At 38.4% G+C, this 20,335-nt stretch overlaps 3 protein-coding genes and 2 non-coding genes across 5 annotated transcripts; 2 read left to right on the plus strand and 3 right to left on the minus strand.

The window, feature by feature from the left end:
* Nucleotides 1-320: 320 nt before the first annotated feature.
* LOC111830615 lies at nucleotides 321-2,060 on the plus strand. The gene is made up of 4 exons (XM_023783099.1): nucleotides 321-984; nucleotides 1,057-1,175; nucleotides 1,452-1,745; nucleotides 1,818-2,060. Exons 1-4 carry the CDS (start codon nucleotides 321-323, stop codon nucleotides 2,058-2,060), a joined length of 1,320 nt encoding a protein of 439 aa, XP_023638867.1.
* A 2,312-nt stretch (nucleotides 2,061-4,372) lies between these two features.
* Nucleotides 4,373-4,476, minus strand: LOC111830831. Its single transcript, XR_002834159.1, has one exon. It is a non-coding gene; the product is annotated as a small nucleolar RNA R71 (small nucleolar RNA).
* A 3,254-nt stretch (nucleotides 4,477-7,730) lies between these two features.
* LOC111830616 lies at nucleotides 7,731-10,363 on the plus strand. Its single transcript, XM_023783100.1, has 5 exons — nucleotides 7,731-7,800; nucleotides 9,090-9,705; nucleotides 9,789-9,900; nucleotides 10,077-10,178; nucleotides 10,247-10,363. The coding sequence occupies exons 1-5, from the start codon at nucleotides 7,731-7,733 to the stop codon at nucleotides 10,361-10,363; spliced, it is 1,017 nt and encodes a 338-aa protein (XP_023638868.1).
* Nucleotides 10,364-13,809: 3,446 nt separating this feature from the next.
* Nucleotides 13,810-15,245, minus strand: LOC111830617. Its single transcript, XM_023783101.1, has 4 exons — nucleotides 14,798-15,245; nucleotides 14,583-14,715; nucleotides 14,396-14,471; nucleotides 13,810-14,172 (listed from the first exon to the last, which is right to left on the minus strand). The coding sequence occupies exons 1-4, from the start codon at nucleotides 15,243-15,245 to the stop codon at nucleotides 13,810-13,812; spliced, it is 1,020 nt and encodes a 339-aa protein (XP_023638869.1).
* Nucleotides 15,246-19,837: 4,592 nt separating this feature from the next.
* LOC111830832 lies at nucleotides 19,838-19,944 on the minus strand. Its single transcript, XR_002834161.1, has one exon. It is a non-coding gene; the product is annotated as a small nucleolar RNA R71 (small nucleolar RNA).
* Nucleotides 19,945-20,335: the final 391 nt, after the last annotated feature.

The raw sequence follows: 20,335 nt of genomic DNA on the forward strand, positions 1-20,335 counted from the left end.
TTTGTTATGGCTCACTTATTAACTTGTTTTATGTTGTGGCTGAGTTATAGTTTATGTGATGGCTGAGTTATAGTTTATGTGATGGCTGAGTTATAGTTTATGTTGTGGCTGAGTTATAGTTTTCGTTGTGGCTGAGTTATAGTTTATGTTGTGGCTGAGTTATAGTTTATGTTGTGGCTGAGTTATTGTGTACATTATGGCTGAGTTATAGTTTAGTTGTGGCTGAGTTATTGTGTACATTATGGCTGAGTTATAGTTTAGTTGCGGCTGAGTTTGTTGTATGTTGCGGCTGAGTTATGATATGTTTATACTTATTTTAGATGGCTGCAGAACAAGCAATGCGTTACCCACCGAGACTTTACGAAGAAGGGATGTCTAGCCTCAAGAATAAAAGCATGTGTACCTATTTTAGGATGGCAGATTTCCCTGGGGTTAGGGAATCAATTGGACAAGACGCGTGGGATGAGATCAAGCAATTACCTCTTGGAATAGTTGCTAAATTAGTTGAAAGCAAATTCGTTTGGTCTGCTAAGACTGTACACTATTTATTGTGTAGACAGTTGAGAATAAAACAGAAAGAGATTTGGTGTTTAGTTGGTGGCCAGCCTATAAGGTTTGGTTTGAATGAATTCGCTCACCTCACTGGGTTAAACATAGATCCAACTCCATCAGAGAAGTTTGAACCTTCAGTTGACTACAAACAGTTCTTAACAGAAGAATTGAAAGTTCCTGGTGGGGAAGGTCCAACATATGATGAGCTACTTAAAGGATTATCAGTGTGCCGGTCATGGTCTGTTGAGAAGCGCAAATGGTTGGGGCTATTGATTTTTTTAGCCATTGGACTTTACTGCGTGCATCATAACTCACGGATACCATTTGAAGCTGCAAAAATAGTTTCTGATGATAAAGCCGTGAAGGCTTATCCATGGGGTCGGGTCGCATTTGAGACTATGGTTGATAATGTCAAGTGCTTGAATCCTAGAGGTAGTTCGTACACCCTTGGTGGGCCGGTTTACATGTTACAAGCTTGGGCATATGATTCTATCTAATGCTTAGGAGAGCGATTCGGGAATTTAGTCGAGAATGAAGAGATCCCGTTGTTTCGATGGCCTGGAACCCGTACACGTTCAGCATTAGATGTGGCCATTGCTGAAGATATCAAAAAGTATAGTGAGGTAAGATTATCTGTTTTCAATGGCTGACTTATATTTTAGTGATCTCTATTTTATGTTATGACTGAGTTACGGTTTAGTTATGGCTGAGTTATAATTTAGTTACGGCTGAGTTATAATTGAGTTATGGCAGAATAATATTTAGTTGTGGCTGAGTTATTTTTATTTATGGCTGAGTTATATATTAGTTATGGCTGAGTTATAGTTTAGTAATGGCTGAGTTATGTATTTGTTTTGTCTTTATGAGTTATACTTATTGATGTTTGTCTTCTAATGTAGTTCCGTGTGAGTAAAATGGTGATGAAGGGTGATGTAAGTGAGCTTTTTCATACGTGGCCAAATCAGACAGAAGAAGACCCAGAACTTAACAACTTGGTCAATGACATACATGAGGATAAAGGTGGAAAAGTTAGAGCAGCGGTTGAGTCTGAAACTCCCGCTAAGAAGCAGAAAGTTGAAAAGGGTGGTGATTCTGGTGCAGAAGATACACAGAAGAAGAAGAAGAAGAAGAAGAAGAAGATAAACGAGCCTCATGAACAGAAGAATAAGAAGAAGAAGAGTGAGGAGCTAAAGGTAAGTTACATGTTATATAGTCATATATATTTGTGTATGTTTTAATTATCAATTTTTGTGTATGTTTTGCAGGCTGATAGTGAAGAGGACGATGCTGGTGGAAAGGCGTCACTTAAATTACTCGTGGGTATGGTTTCTGAAATGAAATCAAGTATTGAGACCATGAAATCAAAGGTTGAGACCTTTGATGATAAGTTCACACATGTTGATGAAGAATTCATCAAGATAAAAGGCCTAATTTCCTTCGTTGCCAGAGGAGGAGGCCTAGCTGGTCTCATGAGTGGAGGCAAAAACATTCAGAATGACGACAAATGACGACACATTACCACTCAAGAACATCGCCAATATCAAGAGCATCTCTAATATCAGAGTCAGTGATGCTTTTGAGAAAAAAAAGAACAGACACCTGAAATTCTCAAGAAACAGTCAAGCCAAGACTACTCTGTTACTAGTCCCCCGGTAAGCTGAGTTCTCTTAGTTTTATGTAATGGCTGAGTTATTCGATGTTTCTACTTAGTTGTTTATGTTATGGCTGAGTTATCAAATACATTACGGCTGAGTTGTTGAATGTTATGGATGAGTTATGAGTTATGTTATGGCTGAGTTATACCTCTGTTTTAGCTGAGTTGTTTTATGTTACGGCTGAGTTATACCTCTGTTATGGCTGAGTTGTTTTGTGTTATGGCTGAGTTATACCTTTGTTTTGGCTGAGTTGTTTTATGTTATGAAGTTTCAGGAGAAGAAAATTCAGGAAGAAGAAGAAGAAGTTCTGGAGAAGATGTGCCGAAGGAACGTACCGGGAAAGCATATTTGGTGTGAGTGTCGAGCGTCACAACTTCTGGTGTTGATCGACACCAATATCTGACGGCAATTGAATTTCTCGCTTAATTGAAGTTCAGAAGATTTGCAGATTCGGCCCAGAAGTTTCCCTTATTTGCAATTAAGCCCAGTTCGTGGTCAAGACATATATATTGAGTTTTTAGGATTTTGTTAAAACTTAAGCTTTATTTTGGAGAGAGAGATTTGTAGAAAGTCAGGAGAGACGAATCAAAACCTCATTCAGAGAAGATTCAGAACTCCTTTACTTCTTCTATTACTTTCTTTTATGATATCTATTTTATTCATGATGTTTGTTTCATTCACCATGTCTGAGTAGATCTCTTGTTAGGTTTAGGGTTTTCAAAGGAATTCATGAATTGTTAGGTTGTTATATTGTTAGGATTGAATCAATAGAGTTCTTCATCTAGATTGTGGTTAATTTTTTCTAGAGTAGTGAAACCAAACTAGAATCTGATCTTAGGTTAATTGGTAGACACAAAAGTGTTATTGATTTCCTAAAAATAATCTAGATGAGCAAAATACCTATTCGCAAAGTGATTTGGTTTAGGGATTTTGTGAACTTATCAAATCTGAATTAAATGCATGTCTTAAACTTATAAATTTGCAAAGAGATTTGGAATTTAGGGTTCTAGACATAGATAGTGTTTGCAACGAAAGTTGATTGATTATAATTTTGTGATTTGAGTTCAAGAACGGTGCTTTATAAATCCTGACAATTATTTATTTGCAATTCTGAATTTCCTGAGAATATCTCTACGCCTAGTGTTTCCTCATTATTGTTTAAAAACCAATCTTTATTTTAATTTTCTGTTTTTATTTGATTTAAAACCTGCTTGCTTATCTTAATTTTAATACCGAATATTTACTGTGTAATCTTTGAGTCTCTGTGGATTCGATCCCTAAGTACTACAGTGATCTCTTAATTGAGAGAGTAGCTCAGGGCAAATTTGAGCCAATCAAATTTTGGCGCCGCTGCCGGGGACTCAATTTTGATTTCCATTAGATTAAGGTTAAAAGTTTAATCTAAGTTTTTAATTTTATTTTGTTACTTACGTTTTTCTTTTCTCTTTTCTTTTTGGTGTTTCAGGTTTATGCCTAATACCAGAAGCCAGCAGAACAAAGAGTTAGTTGATCTCAAAAATTCAGAAATAGTAGGTTTAGAAAGAGGAATTCGAAAAGCTAAGAAAAGGGCAGCAATGGCACCACCAGTGATTCTAATTCAAGATGCTGAGGGTACTCTCAGATATGGAGATGGCCATGTGAGGAATGCACAAGGGCAGAACCTGAATGCTGACGGGACTGTAATTCTTGAACCACTCGCCGTTGGGGTCGAGCGACACCAGGCGGGTGTCGATCGACACCAGGCGGGTGTCGATCGACACCAAGCCGCAGCTGACAATGCACAGTTGGCGTTGAATGCTGAAGCAGAGGATGAGAACCGGCCTGCTCTGTTCTATTCTAACTGCTCTGCTATACGTCCTCCTCCATTTCAAAGGAACAACTTTGAGTTGAAGCCTGGATACTACACTCTTGTAGGACAACACCCGTTCCATGGCCATACTTATGAGCATCCAATGGATCATATTGAGAAGTTTGAGGATCTGGTATCTAGCATCAAGGCTGATGGTGTATCTTCGGATATTCTGCTCGGCAAGCTTTTCCAGCACTCTTTAGTTGGAGAAGCACTATCTTGGCTGAAGGAGTTGAAGCCTGGATCTCTTACGTGCTGGAAGGATGTAAAAGTTGAGTTCTTAAACAACTTTTATGATGATGCGAGATCAGAGGAGTTGCGAAAAAAGATTTCTACCTTTTCTCAAGGGATCTCAGAGGCTTTCAGGGCTGCTTGGGTGCGTTTTAAGGGTTATCAGAGAGATTGTCCACACCACGGGTATGAAAAATTTCAGCTTTTGGGCATTTTCTATAGAGGATTGGATTGGAGGTACCAGATGGCTTTGGATGCTGCTAGCAACGGTAACTACAACACAAGGTCTCCAGCTCAAGCCACCAAACTGATTGAGAACTTAGCTTCCATCAACAGTACTAAGGTCGCTGATTTTGAGAAGAAGAAGCTAGCTCAAAACATGGATGGTGTTCAACTCGCTGACGTTAAGGTAAAGCTCGATTCAGTGCATAACCTTCTTGTTACTAAGAAGAGTGTTAAGTTTGCTGCTGAGGTTGAGGCTTTTGAATCATATGAGGATGAAAAAGAAGACGTGAACTACGTCAATGGTGCTGGGTATCAAGGTCAGAAGTTTGGTAACACACAGGGTAACCGATACAACAATGGGTATGGTCAGAAAGGCAGCAGCAGTTTCATCAGCACCGATGGAAATTCTTCTTACCACTCACCTCCCTCTCCATCTACAGATACTGAGATGAAGTCCATGCCAGAACAGATTTTAGCGGGTCAGCAGAACATGAAAGTGGACTTCAACGGGAAGATGGATGCCATGTACACTAACTTGAATGGCAAAATCGAAGCTCTGAGCACTTATACCAATAAGTTAGAAACTCTTGCTGCACGGACTACTGGATCTGTGAAGAAACGAGAAGGGTGTAATGCCATTTTGATTAGAGATGGAGATAATGTGTGGGAGGAGGAAACAAGAGAAGATGATGAAACTGCACTCGCACAGCAAGTGTCGCTCGACACCATCTCACGGTGTCGATCGACACTAACACCAGTTCTCGTGGATTCGGCTCCCGACGGACCAATATCGACCGCGATCGAGACCACCTTATCGACACCAAATCACTGTGTCGAGCGACACCTTCCCAGTGTCGATCGACACCCCCTCACAGACACAACCGGATTTTCCCGAAACTCCGCGACCATCTACAGAAAAGATCTACAAGCCTAAGGTTCCTTTTCCAAAGCCTAGGAAGTCTAAACAGGAGATAGAAGAAGCTCGATGCAAGGCAATGATGGAAAAGGTGGTTACTGAGATACCTCTAGATCATGCAGATCGTGATTCACCTATGCTTAAGCGGTGTGTTAAGAGGATGGTCCAAAATGAAGCGAGCCCTGAGGAAGGATCTTTGCTGGCTAGAGACATGGGTGCTATCTTCTTGAAACAGACCCCACAGAGTAAGAAAGAAAAGAAGAAGAAAATGTTTGTTTCCAAAAAAGTTAGTGCCATGATTCAGAGCAGGATTCCGGAGAAGTAACCTGATCCAAGAAGTTTCGTGCTAGACTGCTCTATCTTCACAGAAAGATTTCCTCACTCTCTTTATGATCTTGGCTCTGGTATCAACTTGATACCATACTCTGTTGCTGTGAGACTTGGGATGACAGATTTCAAGCCGACTAGGATCTCCTTATCTTAGCTGATAGATCGAAAAGGATTCCCAAAGGTATTTTAGAGGATGTTTTGATAAGAGTTGGTGAATGCATGATTCCTGCTGATTTTGTTGTTCTTGAGTATGCTAAAGAACCTAAGGATCATATTATCCTTGGGAGATTTTCTTGGCTACCGTTGGTGCTCTTATAGATGTTCAGAAAGGAAAGATTGGACTGCATGTTGGTGATTCGGTTATGAACTTTGACATGGAAAAGTTGAGAAGAGCACCTACTATTGATGGCCAGACTTGTTCTGTAGAGGAAGCCATGGATGACAAGGCAGTCGTAGGGTATTCAGAAGACATTATTGCTAGTAATCATCTGTTTAGGACTAGGGACCAGAGCGGGGGTCTAGCTACTGTTAAGTTATTGAAAGATGATGTTTTTGTGCTAGAGATGAGGATCGCTGAGACAAATTGCAGAAAAAGTGCTGAACACAAGCATCAGGCTCAGTGTCGAGCGACACCACCATGGTGTCGATCGACACCCCTCGCCACGACAGTCCGAACTTGCCAAAAATGGATGGTTTTCGGGTTGATCTTACTACTGCAAGCTTGAGCCCTAATCTGAATCGGAAAGCTTCACCACCCATACTCTAGAGACCTCGAGAAAAGCAAAGGTACGCAACTTCTTTACCCAAATCTTCTCATATCATCAATAAGACTTTCAAAGGTACAAAGACTGTTTTGCAGTTAACAAGGCCACGAGATTATCGTAGAGCGCTTGTTGGTTCTTTTGATGATGTTGCAGGTAGAAGAAGTGTCCCACCCATACCTAGACTATGCCCTGCTGCTGTTCCTCGTGTACTTGGTCGATCTCCTACACCTAATGCTTATAAACCACTTTGGATGATGAGACACTATTCTCGGAGGCATTTAGTGCCGCTTTCTGACCAACCGGATGCATGAACCCCGACAAAGTCAAGCTAATGACTGAAAACAAGCGCTTAGTGGGAGGCAACCCACTTGTAAGTTTTTTTTCTATTTCTTTTGCATTTATTTTTGTTTTATTTTCTTTTATTTGCCAATCTTAGGATTGGCAACACTAGGGACAGTGTTGTTTAAGTCTGGGGGAGGTAGTTACTAACATTGTTTATTCTTTTGGAGTTTTATGGAGTCAGTCCAAATTTTTATTTTTATTTTTTGTGTTTTATTGAGTCAAAATTTTTGTTGGGAACTATGAACTCAGTCTAACGGTTTCTCTGATTTGGATTAACACTCTTATGACTCTTGATTATGCTTGATCTCAGAACCGAAGTTTGGAATGACTATGAGCTGTATCAACAATCCTGAAAGCCCTTATTCATTGGATATCCAGTTGATCTAACGTTGTCTCTACTTTTATCAGGACTTAATTGGACTTAGTCTCTTACCTTGGGAGTTGGAATACATTGGACTAGACTTCTTCTTCGAGCCGCACAAGACACTGCACTTTTTCAAAGTATGATTCCTTCCTACTCTCTTCCCTTCAGCCTTTAAAAGAAACTGTGGAAAAGGCTATAGGTAGAAGTGATATGAGGGATGTCGCGTAAACCCGCTCATACTTCGGATCTCATGGATACTCGAATAAAAAGAGTTATAAAAAAAAAAAAGCAGAAAAGAAAGAAAAAAAAAGAATCGTTGAAAAAATAAAATGATACCCTAGAAAAGTAGGGAGATGTCGATTACCTTAGAAGTGAGAAAAGGGAGAAGAAGTGAAATCATACGAAGAATGTCTTGGTTCGAGAAGAGTCCATATGCCATTGATCGATATTCCCTCGGTAAGAATTCATCTTTACTTGTTTTAAATTATGTAAAGAGATGACAATGGAGAGACAGGAGATTCCTGAGGATTGTGGGATTAGAGTAAGGAATGTTGATGCTTCTCATAGGCAAAGTACATAAAGTAAGTTCTAGAGTCAAGGGGATGAAGAGTGCAAAGAAGAGTTTCCTACAGTTGAGTGAGTTCCCGCGTTTTCAAATTTCTTTCACAGGTTAAGTTTCTGTTTTGCTTGAGGGCAAGCAAAGGCTAAGTCTAGGGGAGTTGATATATCATGGTTTTTACGGGTTTTTGGTCTTGATATAAGTATTATTTATAGAGGTTTTCTAGTGTTTTCGAGTCTTTTTGAGTCATTTCAGGATTATGAGCTATTTGGCATTGGATTGGAGCTTTTTGGAGCATTTGGGAGCATTTGGAGAAGATGTGCCGAAGGAACGTACCGGGAAAGCATATTTGGTGTGAGTGTCGAGCGTCACAACTTCTGGTGCCGATCGACACCAATATCTGACGGCAATTTAATTGAAGTTCAGAAGATTTGCAGATTCGGCCCAGAAGTTTCCCTTATTTGCAATTAAGCCCAGTTCGTGGTTAAGACATATATATTGAGTTTTTAGGGTTTTGTTAAGACTTAAGCTTTATTTTGGAGAGAGAGATTTGTAGAAAGTCAGGAGAGAAGAATCAAAACCTCATTCAGAGAAGATTCAGAACTCCTTTACTTCTTCTATGACTTTATTTTATGATATCTATTTTGTGCATGATGTTTGTTTCATTCACCATGTCTGAGTAGATCTCTTGTTAGGTTTAGGGTTTTCAAAGGAATTCATGAATTGTTAGGTTGTTAGATTGTTAGGATTGAATCAATAGAGTTCTTCATCTAGATTGTGGTTAATTTGTTCTAGAGTAGTGAAAGCAACCTAGAATATGATCTTAGGTTAATTGGTAGATACGATAGTGTTATTGATTTCCTGAAAATAATCTAGATGAGCAAAATACTTATTCGCAAAGAGATTTGGTTTAGGGATTTTGTGAACTTATCAAATCTGAATTAAATGCATGTCTTAAACTTATAAAATTGCAAAGAGATTTGGAATTTAGGGTTCTAGACATAGATAGTCTTTGCAACAAAAGTTGATTAATTATAATTTTGTGATTTGAGTTCAAGAACGGTGCTTTATAAATCCTGACAATTATTTATTTGCAATTCTGAATTTCCTGAGAATATCCCTAGGCCTAGTGTTTCCTCATTACTGTTTAAAAACCAATCTTTATTTTAATTTGCTGTTTTTATTTGATTTAAAACCTGCTTGCTTAGCTTAATTTTAATACCGAATATTTACTGTGTAATCTTTGAGTTTCTGTGGATTCGATCCCTAAGTACTACAGTGATCTATTAATTGAGAGAGTAGCTCAGGGCAAATTTGAGCCGATCACATATGCCCAAAAGAAAAAAGAAGTAGATGAAAAGAAGAGGGCAGAAGCTGAAGTAAGGAGGAAAGGGAATGAGGAAAAAGGCCAGCCAAAGAAGAGAGGTAGAAAGCCTAGAGGTGTTCAGCAGCTGAAACCAAGTGTCCCTTCTGATCTGGTGGAAGAACTTGCTGAAGATGTTGTTAAGATTCCTCTTGTGAAATTCAAATTCTCAAAGGAAGGAAAGAAACAGGTTGAGGTTGAGGACAACAAAGTGGACAACAAAGGGGACAACAAAGCTTGTGATAGTGAAATAGAGGATGTCACTGACAATAATCCTTTTGAGAATTTGAACGTCTTACCTGAATCTGATGTTGATGAAGAAGAAAAGATTAGGAATGAAAGGATTAAAGGATTAAGGAGAGCAAATGTGAAGTTTGCTAAAGATGGGAGTGCATTGGAGCCACAGCCAAATCCTCATGTTTTTCCTATTATTGGAGAGAACGGGCTGACATGTATGAGGAAGAACTGTGTACCCTCTGTTGCAATATATGATCCTTTCGCCCCTGTTGATCCGGCCAGATTGGAGAGATTATTGGAACACTTAAGTCCACACAAGTAAGTCTTCGTACCTATTGACCTATTGATTACTTCTTCTTTACCCCCCCTTTTTATGTATATTAAAGTGTGTTGTTTGTTAGGGCTACCCCATATGGCAAGGCAGTCCCTGAAATTGAATTCTACAAGAGACTCATCACTGAAAGAAAGGATTGGCCAGCTACGGACAATAAGTATGGCTGGCTGAGGGACGATGTAAGTTTTCCCCTTTTTTGTCGTGACTGAGTTATCATTCAGCTTGAAGGCTGAGTTATGGCTACGTTATGGCTGAGTTATGGCTGAGTTATGGCTGCGTTATAGCTAAGTTATGGCTGAGTTATATATTAGTTATGGTTGACTTATATTTATCATACCTTATGGTTTTTTTTCAGCATGTGAGTGCGTTTATGAGACTCCTCACGAAACGGTTCCTTGAAGACCCCTGCCCATTCCACACCAAAGGTATTGCGTTTTTAGACCCGTGGTTTATGACAGTATTGTGGGACAGGTAACACCTGAAAGTGAAGCAAAAATGATGAAGTGTGTTAAGCCGTTTACGCAGATGCTTCCAGCAATTCTCAACGCATTAGTCCCTGCTGAAATCCGTCCACATAGTAAGGCGATGGGACTGTGGCGTGTACTCTCTCAAATATGTGGAATGCCTAGCACTTGGTGTTAGTTTCGATGGCCTCTGTGATGAAAATATCCAAGGTATACGGCTGAAGATGGCAGCAGACATTTTCGATGAGGCAGCGGATTACCTCAACCAGTTTCAGTAATATTATGTTTTAGTATACTTATTATGATAATATGTAAATTATTGGAATCTCGAACATCATGGCTCATTTGTGGATTTGTAATGACTGAGTTATAGTTATGTTTATGGCTAAGTTATGGTTTTGTTATGGCTGATATCCGAATGACGGTTGAACTCAACAATAATCAAGCATTTTAAATTCAACAATAAACTTAACATTATGGTATTAGAATATATAAAAAAACTATCTTTAATGTAAATGATAAAATTTAGACTAATATAAAAGATAAAATTGTATTACATTAGGGTATTACAAGATAGAATGGAGAACCATTACTAGGATTTATCTCTTTGTTGGATACATAAGTCTTAAAAGGTATAAACAAGAGCTAATTTAATTATATACATTTTTACAGTGAATAAAAACCTTAAATTCGTCTTATCTAAGTGTTCTAATAACATGAATGTATAAAAAATCTTATATTTCAAATTCGAGGTTTGGCTGAGTTATAGATATGTTACAGCTGAGTTACACATAACGTTACGGCTGAGTTATATATATGTTACGGCGGAGTTATGATTTTGATATTCAAATTCGAGGTTTGGCCGAGTTAAGCCACAGACAGATTTTGAGGTTTGGCTGAGTTATACTAAATTAAATTCGTGGTTTGGCCGATTCAATTTCGCACGACGTCGTTTCCTTCTTTCTTCTCCCTTATAGACATAATCGAGAAATCAGATTGGGGATTTAGGGTTCTTATCAATTTCTTGCCTCCTCTCTCTGGGTTTATCTTCGATTTTTGGGTTCCAGTTCTCAATTTTTAATAATGAGCGACTACTGTTCGAGTTCATATCGTTCAGCACATGGTGCTTATCCTCCAGATCTTCCGACGAATTGCGGATGTTGGTGTGGTAACGATATCATCACATACATATCAAAGACAAAGGAAAACCCTTACCGTATCTTCTATAGATGCTTGATTGCTTTGAAGGTAATAATTAGTTTTTAATTGTTTATTGTTAACATATGGGTATCGATGTTGGTTTTTTGTTAATTAGAGGCCGAGTGAGTCGAATTTCTTCAAATGGGTTGATGAGGCATCGGTTGAAGAAATTTAGATGGTCGACGCAAAGGTAAAGAGAATAGAAGAAGATATGACGGACTTAAGGCATCAACATACTCAAAATTTTGATCTCCAAAAAGAAATGTTTGACAAGCTTGAGGAAGAACTGATGAAGAAGATTGAGGATGATATGGGTAAAACAGCTTTGAAGACAATTTCTCTACTCTTTGTAAAAGGAATCGCAATTGTTTGGCTATGGGAGAGAATATAATTGTTGTTTCATTCATGTTTCATGATGTTTAGACTGGTTATGTTGTAATTTGTGTTGTTTAACCAGCAATTTTAAGAGTTCTTTTCATGTTAAATGAGAAATGGGGTATGGCTGACTTATGATTATGTTACGGCTGAGTTAATGTGTTCAAGTTACGGCTGAGTTATGAGTATAATTATAATTTATAATTACCAATTATATAAGTATATAATGGATATGAAATATAATAAATATATATTAGCAGCAAATATGCATGTTAAGATTGTTAATTTTGAAAAGAAAATGAAAAATTTACACAATTTCATCCAGTTCAAATTAAGTAGTGTTGGTTATGACTAGAAACTAGTTTTTGTGTGATAGTTTTTGAAATGTTACCAACAAAGTCTAATTATTGATGAATAATATGGTAACATGATTGTATCATATTTAAACCTAGTATTTATGTGATTTCATAACTTGATTATAAATAGAAATTGACATAACGCATATTTAGGGTATGGCTGACTTATACTACGTTATGGCTGAGTTATAGATAACATTACGGCTGAGTTATCAATAACCTAGTATTTACGTGATTCCATTACGGCTGAGTTATAACTAGAAATTGACATAACGCATATTTAGGGTATGGCTGACTTATACTACGTTATGGCTGAGTTATTGATAACATTACGGCTGAGTTATATGGCTGTTAAAATTGCTAAAATGAAGAAAAAAAGAAACAACATGATTCAAAAGAAAAGATATTTGTTTGGGATTACAAAGAAGTTCAAAAAGAAGTTCAGAAAGAACAAACAACATTCAAAAGCAAAGAACTTGAGAACACATAGGAAACATCATTGAAAACATTCATAAGCAAATAACTATTGGAATTCAGCAACAATATTCCCAGTAGAGATCGTGTGCACCAAGTTGTTGAAACATATGGACAATATTCTCCCAAACCATTGGATTCAACCACTCGGGCTTATCGTAACCTAAGATCCATTTTTTCCTAATCCCACGCATCTGCCACATGAAAATTGAACTCGCATCTTTATTAAAGTGTGTCCAAATGATTAACGTTTGCTTTGGATCCCAGTTGTATTGGCGCTACATAAAAGAAAAAAAATTAGGCAAAGAGAAAATAACCATATGAATGAAAATGCTTTAAACGTGGTGCTTACCAGTAGCATCTTAAACCAATGTATCTTGATGCGGGCGGGAATCAAGCGATAAGTCGGCCACTCGTGGTGCTAGTTCTGAGAAAGTATAGGCTCGATCGCTTCAACCATTATGTTATGGTAATCTCTCCATCTCGTTGTTTTTTTTGTCAACAAAAGCATCATATAAACCCTGAGCAGGGTATAGAACGGGAAGATCATCCAGACCAGGTCCGGCAAGAATCGCGTGAATCTCTGTAAGAACATGTTCTGGCATATGAGGAACGACTTCCATATTGATGAAAGATGAAATGAATGGGAAAAAGATTTATGGTATAATAAAACTGATATATAAAGGGATCAGATGAAAGAGAGAAAGGAAGAACACGAAAAATTGCGATGGTTAATGTGATGGCTGAGTTATCGTACGGGAAAAAGACGAAATGTCGCATTACTGCTGAGTTATCTGTAACCTTATTGGGCTGAGATATCAGTAACTTATTGTGCTGAGTTATCAATAAACTAATATGGCTGAGTTATCAGTAACATGAATATATTCTGTATGATAATTCATGTTACGGCTGAGTTATCATATTAAAGAAGACGAAAGGTCGCGTTACGGCTGGGTTATCGTACGGTAGAAAGACGAAAGGTCGCGTTACAGCTGAGTTAAATATATGTTACGACTGAGTTATCATAAGGGCTTAGTCTAGAAATATGGATTACATAAAACAAACATTGTCTACACATAATCAAAACGAGAAAATCTATGCCAACAACATACCAACAATACTACTTCCGACAAGTTTTTGCATTATGCCCAACTTCTTTACATCGAGAACATGCGTGTGGCTTCCTCGGGCGTTTATTATGAAGTGCAATTTCCACAGTTCATTTAATCCTGCTTTTCTTCGACCTTCCTGGCTGGGTTGCAACGATCGGAGGCACGCACGGTTGGTTAGTTACAATTTCAGGAACAGGGAGTGCAGTATCCGGAGGTGAGATTGAATCAGCGTACGCGTTAACCAAATAATTGCTCCGGTATGTCGGATCGGCCAGGGAAATACGAGACACACCCATATGCTCTGCAGCTGTGATTGCATGGACGCATGGTATTTTCTCGTGCTCGAAACGGCGGCATGTGCATCTTTTTGCATACAAATTTACAACATGCAAAGATGTTCCATATTGTACTTGTACACGTAAAGCATTAATCGGTTGTACTTCAAAAAGTCTTGATGCAGCTAAACGACCCTATTAGAGGGAAGAACAAAACATAAAAGTTATGGCTTAGTTATATAAATAACGACTGAGTTATAATCATGTTATGGCTAAGTTATATAAATAACGACTGAGTTATGTCTTAGTTATATAAATAACGACTGAGTTATAATCATGTTATGGCTAAGTTATATAAATAACGACTGAGTTATAAGCAAGTTATGGCTCACTTATGTAACGTGATCGGCTCAGTTACCTCTAACAGTTTTTCAACACCTCGTGAGAGCCTTGTTAGCTGTGATTTCGCATCCTCTCTCCGTTCAGCAAACCATCTAGTCATCATATTCCGTATGGATTCTAACAGTCGAACTATGGGAAGACTTCTACTATTTGATAGTGCTTTGTTCATAAATTACGCAATGTTCGAAGTCATTAGGTTGTACCTTTCACCCGGGAAATGAACGCGCGCCCACATTTGCACCCCAGCTCTTTGGAGATATCCATGTAGTTTAGGATGAAGCGCTTCAATCTCATTGAATGCCTCTGTAAAATCAGCCATCTGAAAACACCTAGCCGCTTTTTTCACAAGTGGGAACAAATATGTTCTTGTACAAATGATAAGTGCAAATTCCACGAGAAGCCAACGGATACACTTCACCAATTGCTTTCCTTATTGACTTATGTATGTCCGAGATGATCGCAAGATTCCTCTCGTCTGGAATAGCAACTTTGAGTTGCGTAAAAAACCAACGCCAAAAATCATCATTTTCAGTGTTAACAACTGCGAAAGCTATTGGGGAAGTTTGGAAATTTCCATCCTGAGCTAGGGCTGTTAGAAGCGTTCCTTTGTAACTACCGTGGAGAAACGTACCATCCACAACAACAACTTTCCGCATGTAAGCAAACCCAGCAACACTCGCACCAAAAGCAATGAAGACATACTTGAATCTGTCACACTCATCAATTTGAAGATGCGTTATTGTACCCGGATTTGCCCGTCTTATAGTGTATAGGTAGGAAGGCAATTCTTCAAAACTTCCCTCAGGATTTCCCATATCGATCTGTCTTGCAAACCTTATCGTCTTGTATGACTTCCAATAATCCATATGTTGGCACCAATATAATAATAAGTCAGCTGTAACTATATATAAGTCAGCCGACACATAAATGAAAACTCAGTCGTGTCGTAATGATAACTCAGCCGTAACTATATATAAGTCAGCCGACACATAAATGAAAACTCAGCCGCATCGTAATGATAACTCAGCCGTAAAGGAAAGAAAACTCCACGAAACTCAGCCGTATCGTAATGAGAACTCAGCCATAACTTGAACGAAAACTCAGCCGTGAGTCAAATATAAATCAGCCGTGACATAGTAATTACCTTTATGCTAAAATGCTTACTGATGATAATTCCAACACTTTTAGGTTTAACTAATGGACCAATGTCACCAAGAAAGTCCCTATAAAGAGGTCCCAAAACATCAGGTGTTGCTTGTTTGGATCGATTATATCTCTCTGTCATAGAACATGTGTGTACCGAATCGTATATACGAACAACAAAACCACGCTCATCTCCTTCTTGAGATCCATGAACTCTCCAAAGACATCCTTCAACCCAGCACGTAATATTCACTACAGTCGTATTTGATTTTGGTACTGAAAAATCAAATCCATCTCTCACCGAAAGAAGTTTCACTCGTTTCTCCAACTCGTTTTTGCTCGCGTATCGTTGTCCTACGACGATGTTTAACTTAGCCATCTCCACCGTTAAAGACTCCGAGTTCCCAATCGATCCCACTTTGCCAAAGTAATGACCTCTGTTTTGATATCTTCATCTTTCTCCTCAGGCTCGCCGTATACAGTAAAGTTATCATCATCAGATGACGCACCATCGGAGTCGTCGAAAATGTCAAATCGGGTTGAAAACTCGTCATCTTCTTTTTCATCCTCTGATTCGTACTCTGCTTCATCTTCTTTGACTTCATCTTCTAGGTTTTCACTATAATCATAACAAAAACCATCAAATCCTCTTGCGTCTTCATATGTAGATTCTACTTCTGAAGCCGAACTGCGTGGCCGTTTCGTCCTTCCATTCGATCAGTCCTTCATCTTCGCAAACTCAACACAAAGTCGTAGCTGATCGATTGTCAACAAGCTTATATAACACTACAACTGTCGATCATTCGACACATATACTGGGGGAGTATCATGCGACATATGTTTCATATGTTTGTACCAGAGCATGTAGCTCATCGTTACCTTGTGGCTCAACTCATGCAGTCCGTAGTCATCAAGAACCAATTTCACTAGCTTCTCGTGCGTTGTTTCCGCATCTATCTGCACAACTCTACAACCTCTATCGTCGGTGTTAAATACATATTTCTGTTTCTTTGCCCAATTACTAGACACAACAATTACTGGAACCGGATGATCCATCAACGAAAATGAAGAACATAAGTGAAAATGAAGAACAAAAGTGAAAATGAAGAACAGAAGTGAAGTGAAGAACAGAAAATGAAGAACATAGTGTAAGAGAAAACACGAGCTAATGGGGGACCTTTCGTATTTCCCTCGTTTATGCTGACGTGGAATTGTGCCTTTGAAGTCGTAAGACAGCCACCAAACAAATTTTTAACTCAGCCAAAATAAATCAGCCATCAACACAAATTAAATCAGCCACAACATGAAAAATAATGAAGTAATTACTAAAATGTCTTTTAAGATGCCAAATTCAGCCGTAGCGGTAATAAGTCAGCTATAACGTAAAATAAGTCAGCCGTAACTGGAGGCTATATTAGCAATAAATCTTTTGTCAATAAGTCAGCCGTAACATGGTTGAGTTTTCTGTTAAGTCAGCCAATTTACGACTGAGTTATGTCTCTGAAACATAAGTCAGCCGTAACGATATTTGATAACTCAGCCGTTGTCGATAACTCATCCAACCGGAGAAAGTTAAGTGAGCCGTGTCGATAACATAACTCAGCCAAACTTCTGATAACTCAACCATCGGAGTATAACTCAGCCGTAACGGCGGCTGAGTTATTAGCCGTAACGGCGGCTGAGTTATTAGCCGTAACGGCGGCTGAGTTATTAGCCGTTTTCTCATAACTCAACCAGATTTTTATAAGTCAGTCGTAACTGTTGGGTGAGTTATGATCGTAAGTCAACCGTTGACCCGAAACTCAGCCGTTGTCCCAGAACTCAGCCATTACGTGATATTACTCAGCCGTAACGTACGTTATGGCTGAGTTATTGGTGGCACGCGCCTTTTTGTCTGACGTGGCAGTGGCATTTTTTGTAATTGGTTTTTTCCGGTAACGTGTAAAAAGGGCATGCTGGTAATTAAAAAACATCTAAGGATAAAAAAAAGTTTTGGTAGGTTTCCGTCAATACACCTAAAATGTAGTTCCACTAGTATTTTTCCTCGACATCATACCGAACTAACGTAAACTATTTTGGTAAAAAATTCGGATCTAATTTTTTTTTGTTAATTTTTAGAAAATTTATATGCATAGTCAAAACTCAAAAGACAATAAACTAAATAATTAGTCAAATACTTACAAATTTTACTAAAAAGGTATCAGAAGAAAATCTGTACAAAAATAGTTCCATTCATCAGCTGATACAAGTATGGCGTTCAGATATGTGACCAGACTTACAAAAATGCCATAAACATTGACTCTTATCACGTTTAATTCTGATACTAAATTTAATTCTCTACCCTTTTGCTAATTTTTGACTCCATCTTAACTCTATACTTTTATATATTGACTATATACTTTCACTAACCAATCCAGGTATCGACATGATCTTAACTAAATCAATTACGGGTAATCTTTCTGAAAACTATTTGGAAGTCCTGTTCAATATGGGTTCTTGAATTTTGGGAAGGATTACTGTATGTTGCACTTGGGAATAGATTCCATGACTCTCAGACATCGGAAACAGATGGCAATGAAGAGGAAATTACGGGTTCCATTGGGCAGTCAATGGTTAGAGAGACCGGAAGAGAGTTTCAGTACTCTTGGGAGGATAAGGTACACATGTTGAGGAGGGAATTTGTGAGCATGGATGGAAGATGCATGTTTGGACACTACTGGAGTGAAGAACTTATAAATGAAGACTAGTGAAAGGTGATGATGGAGCAGTGAAGACTTGAGAACAAGAGGTGAAATGGAGTAGTTCTATGTAAAGACATGGGACGAGCAGGTGAATTTGAGAAAAAAGTGAAGTGTTTGAATGTGTGTGTCTTTGTTTTAACTTTCTTTTATGATATCTATTTTATTCATGATGTTTGTTTTATTCACCATGTCTGAGTAGATTTCATGTTAGATTTAGGGTTTTCAAAGGAATTCATGAATTGCTAGGATATTAGATTGTTAGGATTGAATCAATTGAGTTCTTCATGTAGATTGTGGTTAATTTGTTATAGAGTAGTGAAAGCAACCTAGAATCTGATCTTAGGTTAATTGGTAGACACGAAAGTGTTATTGACTTTCTGAAAATGATCTAGAGAGCAAAATACCTATTCGCAAAGAGATTTGGTTTAGGGATTTTGTGAACTTATCAAACCTAAATTAAATGCATGTCTTAAACTTATAAATTTGCAAAGAGATTTGGAATTTAGGGTTCTATACATAGATAGTCTTTGCAACGAAAGTTGAATTATTATATTTTTGTGATTTGAGTTCAAGAACGGTGCTTTATAAATCCTGACAATTATTTATTTGCAATTCTGAATTTCCTGAGAATATCCCTAGGCCTAGCGTTTCCCCATTACTGTTTAAAAATCAATCTTTATTTTAATTTGCTGTTTTATTTAATTGAAAACGTGCTTGTTTAGCATAATTTAATACCAATTATTTATTGTGTAATCGTTGAGTCTCTGTGGATTTGATCCCTAAGTACTACAGTGATCTCTTAATTGAGAAAGTAGCTCAGGGCAAACTTGAACCGATCAAATTTTGTCGCCGCTGCCGGGGACTCAATTTTGATTACTATTAGATTAAGGTTAAAAGTTTAGTCTAAGTTTTTTTATTTTATTTTGTTACTTACGCTTTTGTTTTCTCTTTTCTTTTTGGTGTTTCAGGTTTTTGCCTAATACCAGAAGCCAGCAGAATAAAGAGTTAGTTGATTATAACAATTCCGAACTAGCGGGTTTAGAAAGAGGAATTCGAAAAGCTAAGATAAAGGCAGCAATGGCACCACCGGTGGTTCTGATTCAAGTGTTGAGGGTACTCTCAGAGATGGAGATGGCCATGTGAGAAATGCACAAGGATAGAAGCTGAATGCTGACGAGACTGTAATTCCTGAAGCAGATGATGAGAACCGTACACTTGGAGAATACAACAGGCCTGCATTGTTCTATTCAAACAGCTCTGCTATACGTCCTCCTGCATTTCAGAGGAACAACTTTGAGTTGAAGCCTGGGTACTACACTCTTGTAGGACAACACCCGTTCCATGGTCATGCTCATGAGCATCCAATGGACTATATTGAGAAGTTTGAAGAATTGGTATCTAGCATCAAGACTAATGGTGTATCTTCAGACTTTCTTCTCTACAAGCTTTTCCAGCACTCCTTAACAGGAGAAGCACTATCCTGGCTCAAGGAGTTGAAGCCTGCATCTCTTACGTGCCGGAAGGATGTAAAGGTTGAGTTCTTGAACAACTTTTATGATGATGCGAGGTCCGAGGAGCTGCGGAAAAAGATTTCTACCTTTGCTCAAGGGATCTCAGAAGCTTTCAAAGCTGCTTGGGTGTGTTTTAAGGGGTATCAGAGAGATTGTCCACACCATGGTTATGACAAATTTCAGCTGTTGGGAATCTTTTATAGAGGATTGGATTGGAAATATCAGATGGCTTTAGATGCTGCAAGTAATGGCAACTACAATACAAGGTCTCAAACTCAAGCCACCAAACTGATTGAGAATTGAGCTTCCAGCAACAACACTAAAGTTGCTGATTTTGAGAGGAAGAAGCTAGCCCAACACACGGATGGGGTTCAACTCGCTGACGTTAAGGCAAAGCTCGATTATGTGCATAAACTTCTTGTTGCCAAGAAGACTGTTAAGTTTGCTGCTGAGGTTGAGGCCGTTGAACCAGGTGCGGATGAAGAAGGTGGCGTGAACTACGTCAATGGTGCTGGGTATCAGGGTCAGAAGTTTGGTAACACACAGGGTAACCGGTACAAC

This window comes from Capsella rubella, unplaced genomic scaffold (genome assembly GCF_000375325.1).
Source record: "Capsella rubella cultivar Monte Gargano unplaced genomic scaffold, Caprub1_0 scaffold_5, whole genome shotgun sequence".
In the NCBI taxonomy this organism is placed as follows: Eukaryota; Viridiplantae; Streptophyta; class Magnoliopsida; order Brassicales; family Brassicaceae; genus Capsella; species Capsella rubella.